Source organism: Dipodomys ordii, unplaced genomic scaffold, assembly GCF_000151885.1.
Source record: "Dipodomys ordii isolate 6190 unplaced genomic scaffold, Dord_2.0 Scaffold11, whole genome shotgun sequence".
Taxonomy (NCBI): Eukaryota; Metazoa; Chordata; class Mammalia; order Rodentia; family Heteromyidae; genus Dipodomys; species Dipodomys ordii.
This window is the reverse complement of record NW_012267227.1, coordinates 16,024,170-16,034,564: the sequence shown is the minus strand read 5'-3', so window position 1 is coordinate 16,034,564 and position 10,395 is coordinate 16,024,170. Positions and strand designations below refer to the sequence as shown.

General features: G+C 38.0%; 1 protein-coding gene across 1 annotated transcript in view; it reads right to left on the bottom strand.

Annotated features, from left to right (window-relative positions):
* Ubr1 (ubiquitin protein ligase E3 component n-recognin 1) overlaps window positions 1-10,395 on the bottom strand; it is a 94,778-nt gene that overhangs the window by 18,432 nt on the left and 65,951 nt on the right. Inside the window, exons 33-36 of the mRNA XM_013009984.1 lie at window positions 7,840-7,937; window positions 5,083-5,176; window positions 3,966-4,114; window positions 830-885 (exon numbers count right to left, since the gene is read on the bottom strand). Coding sequence (XP_012865438.1) covers window positions 830-885; window positions 3,966-4,114; window positions 5,083-5,176; window positions 7,840-7,937 — 397 coding nt within the window. The remainder of the gene's footprint in view (window positions 1-829; window positions 886-3,965; window positions 4,115-5,082; window positions 5,177-7,839; window positions 7,938-10,395) is intronic.

Sequence of the window (10,395 nt, the reverse complement as noted above, 5' to 3'; positions counted from 1 at the left end):
TTTTGCTTATGTGGTGCTGAGGAATCGAACCCAGGTCCTCAGGCATGCAAGGCAAGCGCTCTACCACTGAGCCACCTTCCCAGCCCCCAGCTGTGATATTTTTAATTCCCTTAACACCCTCATTTTTAGAGGCAATTTCTTAAATGTCTAGCCAATTTATGAATTCTATTGAGGCTTGTACAAATGTATTTCTAGAAATTCTAAAATGATAAGTTAAGAAAACCACTGGGCCACTCAACACATCTTCTGCTTCCCAAACAACAGAACTAGAGGGAAGTAAGTATACCTGGTGGATTCTGAGTTTCACGTGCCACCTGTCAGGATATAGGAGGGGAAGGACAATGGAATAGTCTATTAAATCTACTGTGCCCATTTTCTTTTCAGAGTGCTACTAGGGCACACTCTTTTGAGTTTTGAGTTTTATGTTTTATTCTCAAACTCAGTTATGATGATCTGTTTAGAACTAAGCCAGCCTTGTCAATGATACATGTTACATGATGGTATAACATTAATGAGGAGAGAAAAATATAGGGGATTCCAAGTTTTAGATGTGACAATTCGCAAAGGAGTGGGAGAATAATGAGGTTATTACCTGGAACCTATGTAATCATTTAACTACAGAAAGTTGACTAAAGTATGTTACAGTGATCATTCATTTTCCTATAATATTGAAATAGTTCCTTTCTCCTCCCACAGAATTCCACTATTCTTCACAGGAAAAAGAGTAAACATTTTCAAAACTGTTAAGTTAACTCTGGTTATTTATTTTTAATATTTTAAATATCTCACAAAACTACAGCCTACATCAACTCTGTTGGAATATACATACCTGCCTATTTTGAAGTGCTCCAAACAGAGGTTTTCCTTCATCTTCCAATAGGTTTTCTTTAAAAAAAAAAAAAAAAAAAGGAAAACACAAAAGCAATAACTCCAGAATACTGCTTTTTTTTTTTTTTTTTGAGACAATATCTTGTTATGTAGCTCAGACTGGTCATGAATTCACTAACCCAGTCTGTCTCAAATTGATAATCTTTCTGCTGCTGCTTCCAAGTGCTGGGATTGTAGTATTATACTCCATTCTTTTTCTTTTTTTTTTAATTTTTGCTTATGTGTTGCTGAGGAATTGAACCCAGGGCCTCAGGCATGCAAGGTTAAGCGCTCTACCACTGAGCCACCTTCCCAGCCCTCTTTTTCTATCTTTAAATAGTCGAAAATAAATGATGCTTTGATTCTTCAACTACATCTTGTGCCAATATATCTGTTATATTCTTTACTGTTCTCATAAGAGAGAGAGAAGTTAGCTGATTATATACTACAAATAAACATATCTCACCACAAAAATAACTGAGTAAACATATTTGATAATTAGCTTGGCTTAATCTTTCTATAGCATATACTACTCTTTAAAACATCATATTAGCCAGGTGCCAGTGGCTCATGCCTATAATCCTAGCTACTCAGGAGGCTGAAATCCAGCCTGGGCAGGAAAGTCCATGAAACTCTTAGCTCCAATGAACCACCAGAAAACCAGAAGTGGTGCTGTGGCTCAAGTGGTAGAGTGCTCATCTTGAGCTGAAGAGCTCAGGGACAGTGACCAGGCCCAGAGTTCAAACACCACGACCAACAAGAAAAAAAAAAAAAAGAACATCATATTATACCCAATTCAATTTTACCTGTCTATTAAAAAGATGAAAGTAGAACATTATGTTTGCAGAATGGAAAAAAAAAACACTATAACACACACAATATGAAACTATACTAATTGAAAAGAATCTAACTATTACAAGATTACAAAATTACCTATGAAAAGATTCGGTATATTTCTATTGAGTGGGTCATTTACTTTATAACAAAACAAGGATTTTATGTTCACAGCATCTAAATATAAGGAGATGTTAGTCTTTCCAAAGGTAGCAAAAAGTATAAAATACTGGTTGAATATTCCTAATCTAAAATTCTCTGAAGTTAAAACATTTTTTAGGTTTTTTCAAGTATTTTTTTCTTTGTTAACATACATTAATAGTATAAAGGTGCATCACAGTAAATAAATAAGTCCATAAGTTCTATGGATTCATACAGTGTACTGCAGAAAAGTTCATCCCTTCAATTATGTTCACTGAATTTCCCTTCCTCCCCACTGCCTTTTTCGAACAGTCTGATATGCATATGGGTATACACACATAAACACAAATGTCTGCTAATTAATTCCATTTGGTCTACAGGGTCTCTTAATGCTGAAGTTTCTTTGATTAGCTGTCTGGAGGACCTATCTATTGGTGGGAGTGAAGAACTGAAGTCTCACACCATTATTATGTTGGAGTCTGTCTGTGACTCTAAGGCTAGTACTTTTTATTTAATGTAATCAGATATACCTATGTGTGGTACGTGTATGTTAACAATTGTTATCGCCTTTTGATGAACTATTTTCTTTATAAATATAAATCTTTGTGCCTTCTGAGTAATTTCTATAATTTTTATTGTCTGTAAAAGTTGTTGTACAAAGTAGCTGCCATTCAACAAAGCAGTTTATGAATACCCTGCGTCTTGATCGGTATCACCCCTTATAATATTCTCACCCATTGAAGATTCTTTTTTCTATTTGGTGAACCTGGGGCTTGAACTCAGAGCCTGGGCACTGTCCTTGAACTCTTCTGCTCAAGGCTGGTACTCATCCATTTGAGCTACACTTCCACTTATAGCTTTTTTTGTGCTTAATTATAGGTAACAGTCTCATAAACATTCCTTCCTAAACTGGGTCAAGCTGTGATCCTCAGATCTCAGCCTCCTGAGTAGTTAGGATTACAGCTGGGATTACACCAGAAGTAGGCTGAAGACTTATCAGGTAAGAGTATAGCTACTCCTGTTTACTTTCCAAGTCCTTTTGTTAGGAAAACTCTTAGTCCTTAAAACTCCTCTATGGTATTGTACTTTTTAACTATAAGGAACAAATGTTTCATTTAAAATCTAAGTGATTCTTGATCGTATAAAGTTATAAATCAGCCATTAAAAAAGTTTTTTTTTGGTACCAAGAATTAACCCAGGGCCTTATACATGCTAGGCTAGGCAAGTGTTTTTCCACTTGAGCTGTCTTTCCTTCTTTCCTTCCTTTGTTAATTCGTTCATTCATTTCTTTCTTCCTTCCCTTTCTTGGCAGTACTGGGGCTTGACCTTAGGGACTCCAATGCATTTGTGTTGTTTTCTCATGATTGGCTGTCTACCACTAGAGCCATGTCTTCAGTCCAGCTTTTTTATCTTCCTGGGCTGATTTTGTTTTTGTTGTTTTTTTCAAAGAAATTATTTACTTTAATGTGCTATTAATAAAATCATGAAAATATATTAACACTAGTTATGAAGTACATGCAGCATTATGAGCATATTAAAAGATCTCATTTTTTAATAAAACATTAATTTGTGAATCTACATATTTATCCTTTGAAAGGTTATAGATTTTCGCATATTTTTCTTATACGTGATCAAGTAATTGGTACCTGTTACCTATCAACTCATCCTTAACAATGAATACTGTATTATTTTCTATGAGTAAATAGGAATTTTTATGGGTCTCTCAATCCTGAGTAGCCAAGTTTGCAAGTGGGAACCACCAGTGCTTGCCTCCCTGCTTTATTTTGTTTTTGAGATACGGTCTTGCTAACTTTTAGCTGCACTGATCTAAAACTTGCCATCTGTCTCTACTCTCAGGAATTACAGGTATTTGTCACCACTTTCAGCTAAATCGACCACTTTTGACTGTTACATGCTTGAGTTATCCCTTTAAGCTATCTTTAACTTACGCTGTATATGATCACTATGATAGTTGGCTAAAAGTGACCTATAGAAAAAAATGACCACACCTCAAACAGCTCAAAGCCTTCTGGGATATTAGGAGAAAAATGATATACTTTTTGGTCAATGAATGTTAATTCTGTTTTAGTGAAATGCCCAAGCCATTTTCTTCTAGGCCTTACCAATTGCTTGAATAGTGAAAGCACATGTGCTCCAGGTCATCACAGGGACTCGAGGATCCATTTCATCAGGAGGCACTTTCAGTCCAATTCTATAAATTGTTGTGGCAAAGAGAACCACCATTTCCTTGATACTATTAGAATACTTAATCCTAAAAACGAAACAGGAGAAATTTATGTGGTAGTTTAGTAAAAAAGGCTACTTTCTCGGAAGTTTAAGTACAGAAGCAACAGAAACAAGTTAACCTTTTCTTTTGGCCACACTGGGATTTTAATTCTAGGCCTCATACTTGCAAGGCAGGTTCTCTACCACTTGTCATACCTCTATTACTTTTTTGCTTTAATTACTTTTCAAATAAGGTTCTGTACTGATGCTCAGGCTGGCCTGGGCCATAATGCTATTTCCACTTCCTATGTAGCTGAAATGACCATGCCCAGCTGAGTGGGACTATCTTACAAACTTTTTTCCCAGACCAGCCCAAAATCAAAATCCTCATGACATTCACCTCCCAAGTAGGTGTAATTACAGGCATGAGCCATGAGGTACAGCAAATCCTTTTTGACAGAAGTAAATAGTTTTGTTAAATTAGAGATTAGAACCTCCAGAAAGTACTCTTGTATAGATAGGTGTATGTATGTGCTTGTCTTACATGTATGTGTGGTAAGGTAATAACATGCAAAGGGGTGGTAACTTCCATTTGTAATAAATACCTCAGCAGCAATAGGACAGCTAATATAAACAAAGGTTAAAACTACAAAGGTCCAGATAGTAATATTTGTGAATTAATGATACTTGATTTATTGTATTATGTATTTGTCAAAGTGTCATCACATAAGTATCTTCCAGATAACATGTGGGGTAGATTTGAAGGCTACTGCCTCATAAATATATATCCTCTTCTGGACCATACAGAATTGACTTTTTGTCACTGGTAGTGAAAAATATATGCCATGAAACATGTATTTTTAATATCTCAAACCACTTTATTTTACTAATACAAATAAAGCTCCAGGGAGGAAATGGGAATACTTTTACAAATAAAAAATGAAGGAAAGAAAGATGGAAGGACTGTTTCCACTATTATTTTTACAACCATTTATAAACTTCATGGATACTTACGATGACTGAACTCCAAAACTCAGGATGGAATGAAACTCAAAAGTGGAATCGCCCATTCCTTGATTAAATAAGACAGGAATGGTTGGGCTTTCTCCTTATACATTAAAATGAAAAAGAAAGAAAAATCATGAATAAATTTAATCTGATAGTAATACATGTTGCTTTTTAAAATTATACATGATCATCTTAAAAAATACTAGAAAGCACTGAATATGCATTCATACATTCTCCACCCAGGCAACCAGAAATGATATTGGGATGATTTTTCCTTTCTCCATATTAATATTTCTCCATGTAGATATTCTTAGACATCAATATGCTAATTTTATTTCAAAAAATAAAATAATAACTTCTAAGTAAAATAAGTTCTTTCAATAAGGAGTTTTCTAACAAACACACTGTTAACTCCATTGGAACCAATTGTGAAACATATGAAGTTAATGGAGAAGGGATAATTAGGATGGATGCTGCCAAAGACAGTCACTGCTGACTGTTGTATTATCATTCTGTCTCTAAACGATCAAGTCTAAGTTCTTATTTGCAACCCTCCATAACCTTGTCCTAGAGTCTCCTCTGTTTCCTACTATGTACCCTCAACTCTGGTAAGCTAAGCTTTTTTAATGTCTCTGAAAATGTCATATTCATACTTTTTAGAAAACGTTCTCCTCATACCTATCTCCTCACCTCCAAATTTACCCTGAGATCAAATTAAGTCCCATTTTCTCCACAATGTATTTTCCCTTGCTACAGCTTCGATTAATCAATTCTGGCTTTAAATTCTTTTTTTTTTTTGGGGGGGGGGGGGGGGGGCTGGGGTGCGGAGGTGTTGGTCGTGGGGCTTGAATGCTGGGCCTGCGCACTGTCCCTCAGCTCTTCAGCTCAAGGCTAATGTTCTACTGCTTGAGACACAGTGCCATTCCGACCTTTTCTGTTTATGTGGTGCTGAGGAATCAAACCCAGGGCCTCATGCATGTGAGGCAAGCGCCCTCCCGCTGAGCCACCTTCCCAGCCCCTTTGGCTTTAAATTCTATTAAACAGATCTAATTCTTTCTTTCTGCATTAAGGAATGCATCTGTTCTATAGGGATCAAGGCTTGTACAGTAATGAGCATCTGATTAAGCACTCAGCATTACAGAAGGTGAAATAGATGGGGAACACTGGGACAAATAAAAGAAGGGAAAGATGAAAGAAATAAAACATAAATAATCTGATGATACCTAGAAATGTTCTGAAATATTTTCTAGGTGAACTAGTCATCAATTTTGGATCTAAGGAAGGAATGAGACTGGAGTAAACTTTTAAGCAGGACATGTAAGCGCAGCCTGTGGTGCCAGCCACTGAGGTCGTGGTGGAAGGACCACTATGCCCCCAGGTACAAGGCCAGCTTGACAGCAGAGCAAGATGGGTTAAAAAAAATTTCAACTGGGGGCCGAGAAGGTGGCTCAGTGGCAGAGCGCTTGCCTTGCATGCCTGAGGGCCTGGGTTCGATTCCTCAGCACCACATAAGCAGGAAAAGTCGGAAGTGGCGCTGTGGCTCATGTGGTAGAGCGCTAGCCTTGAGGTGGGCCAGGCTCACGCCTGTAACCCTAGCTAATCAGGAGGCTGAGATCTGAGGATCACAGTTCAAAGCCAGCTTGGGCAGTAAAGTCCATGAGACTCGTATCTCTAATAAACCACTAGAAAACCGGAAGTGGCGCTGTGGCTCAAGTGGTAGAGCACTTGCCTTGAGCTGAAGGGTGCCCAAGCTCAGAGTTCAAGTCCCACGACCAACCAAAAAAAAAAAAATAAGCTGGATTCTTTTTTATCCCATTTATTCACAGCCTAGTAAAGTGAGATACTTTTCTAAACACTTAACACTAAATATTGTAAATGTCCTTTTTCTTTCCCAAGCATATCTCTACTAATAACTAGTCTCTAAATTGCAAGGAACATGCAAATAAGGCAGTAGATTTAAGTGGTTGTCTATTATTAGGGTTGGAACTTAGAGTCTTGCATTGCTAGGCAGGCACTGCACCAAGCCTTTAGCCCTCTTTGTGTTGGTTATTTTGAGATAGGACTTTGCTTTCTCTGCCCAGACCTGGGACTGGACTGTGATCCTCCTATCTGGTAACCAGAATAACATAGCATCCAATTTCTTCAACTGAGTTTCAAGAACATTTTGTGTGGACTTCCTGGAATCTTGATCCTCCTCACCTTAGCCTCCTGAGTAGGTAGGATTACAGGCACACACTACTACTCCAGACAAGGTAATAGTTTTAAATTTTTTCTGTTATTAGTATTAATGGTAACATACCAATAATATCAGTATTAGTAATGGCTAACACATATAGCTCTAGGAGCCACGGACTATTCTACTCTATAAGTAATAATCCAATTCTTCAAGCAATGAAAAAGGTACTGACATTACTATTGCCTAATTGTAGATATGACAGTTGAGGTAGCAATGAGCTTAAGTAACTGACCCAAGATCACAGACCCAGTAGTGATCCTTACTGAGTGAGGTGGATTTTTGGATCTAAGATTCAAAGTCAGGCAGAATGACTCCAGAATAACTGCCTACCTCTTCTGCCTCTCAGTAAGAAAAATGACTGAACTGAGGACACTGATATGAATCAACCTTTGTCTTGACTTCAGAAACTTCCTTTTCCTGATATCTAACAAGTGTGTGCTTCTTTTAGCATAATTGCCTTTTTTTTTAAAAATTAAAGATTCAGACATAATTTGCACACAACTAATACAAAATAAATTCAAGCAAACCTTTAGTGTGTTTCACATTATAACCTGATATTCTGGCGAGAACAGTCTGTATCCACTGTGCCAAGGTCAAAAGTTGAGCCAGAGCTTCTGCATTTTCACTGGAAAAAAACAAAACACATAATTTAGAAATTATTAATATCATCAGAACAAAGTTGATTTGAAAAGCTGAACTCCTAGTCTTTCCTTGAGGAAGTGGCTACATAAAAATACCAAATTCTGGGGCTGGGAAGGTGGCTCAGTGGTAGAGCGCTTGCCTTGCATGCATGAGGCCCTGGGTTCGATTCCTCAGCACCACATAAGCAAAAAGAAAAAAGCCAGAAGTGGCGCTGTGGCTCAAGTGATAGAGTGCTATCCTTGAGCTGAAGAGCTGAGGGACAGCGCCCAGGCCCAGAGTTCAGGCCCCCCGACCGGACCCAAAAAAAAAAAAAAAAACACAAATTCTGCTAGGTGCTGGTGGCTTATGCCTATAATCCTAGCTACTTAGGAGGTTGAGATCTGGGAATTATGGTTTGAAGCCAGCCTAGGTAGGAAAGTCCATGAGACTCTCTTCTCCAATTAACCACCAGAAAACTGGAAGTGGTGCTGTGGTAGAGGGCTAGCCTGAAGTGCGAAAACTCAGGGACAGTGCCTGGGCCTTGAGTTCAAGCTCTATGACCACCACCACCACCACGACCAAAATCAAATTCCTCCAGATTAATTATCAAAGTCAAAGAAACATGTGCCTAAAGGTGAAGTTATTTGGGAAGAAAGAGGATTTTAAAAGTATAAGGAAGGCTTAGTGGTAGAGTGCTTGCCTAACAAGCATGAAGCCCTGTTTGATTCCTCACTACCACATAAACAGAAAAGGCAGAAGTGGTGCTGTGGCTCAAGTGGTAGAGTGCTAGTCTTGAGCAAATAAAGGTCAGGGGTAACCTTCAGGCTCATAGTTCAAGCCCCATCACCAACCAAAAAAAAAAAAAAAAAGGTATAAGGAATAAGATACTCCCCACACATCTATTGCCCAGAATACTAAGTACTAGTAAACATAAATAACATTCTAGTTGTTTAAAGCAGAAATAGGCATTGTCACTGAGTTCTTGATTCTCTCACACTATTATCTCTTAGCTGCTTTTACAGGTTTTACCTTATGAATATATTCTAAATCAATTCCTTATAATGTACCCTAAATTAACTATTACGCTAATCCCTGAACGGAATTATTTACTACTCTTTCTGCTTCGATTCCTGTATTTTATTATTAAGTGCAAATTTAACACACCTCAATTAAAGGGAGCTTCTAAAACTATAGGTCAGATATTCTCTTGTTGGAATATTGCAGTGGTTTTCCATCACATACTTCTCAATTTAGCTCATGAGTCCCTTCCTAATCAGGCTATCTGCTTGCAGGCATGCAGCCTCCCTGCTGTGACTGGAACATGCCTAGGTTTCTAACTTGGTGCCTTTGCTCTTGACATTGCCTGTGCAGTATCGTCTTCCAGGGATACTGACACTCATTTTATTGGCGTCTTCACTCAAACGTTACCATCCCAGAGAGGAGCTTCCTCACAATTCTGTCCACACATAGTGTCGTGAGCTAATTGATAGATAGCTACCTGGCTGCTTTTTTGTTTCCCCACAGTGTTTCTCACTATGAGGAGGAGGGGCTGGCAATGAACATTACAGAAAGACAGGGGCTTGACCCAAACAGCTCTTGAGGACCAAAGGAAGGGGACCAAAACCAGCCAGTGCCATTTAAAAGGCTAACTGATTCTGTTTTATTGAAAAGAAAAACCTTCCCATAAAAGCAAATTAACGATGCACAATAAATCTGTATCTATGGGCACAAATCTGACCTAAGAAATTGTTTTGGTTCTCAAGTGAGAATTATAACTAGCTATGACTTAAAAATATTAGCATACTGGTTTTGAAATTTTTTCTAGAAAATTTTTAAGTTTGATCATTTTGATAAGGGGTCTGTCTCTGCTTTTTATAGTATGAAGGACTGAACTCAGAACCTGTACATGTTAAGTGCTCTTACCACTGAGCTACATCACCAGTCAAATACATTTTCATCAAATCAGCAAAACCATTTCCTTTATCAGAACTTAGGTTTATTGATACAAGTTCACCGTGTTTTTTTGTTTTGTTTTGTTTTTTTGCTGGTTGTGGGGTCTCTGGGCGCTGTCCCTCAGCTCTTCAGCTCAAGGCTAGCACTCTACCACATGAGCCACAGAGCCACTTCTGGGTTTTTCTGCTTATGTGGTGCTGAGGACTTGAACCCAGGGCCTCATGCATGCAGGGCAAACACTCTACCACTGAGCCACCTTCCTAGTCCACAAGTTCACCATGTGTTAAAGAAACTGAAGATCAATTTTAAATAGCATATTCTCATCACATACTAGAAGAAAAATACAGAAAATATATAATTAAAAAGTTTTAGTTGTCATCTAAAACAAAAACAAAAAACACTGGGCCCAGCATCAGTGGTTCGTACCTGTAAAAGCCTACTCAAGAGGCTGATATTTGAGAATCACAGTTCAAAGCTAGCCCAGGCAGGAAAGTTTGTGGGACTCTAAT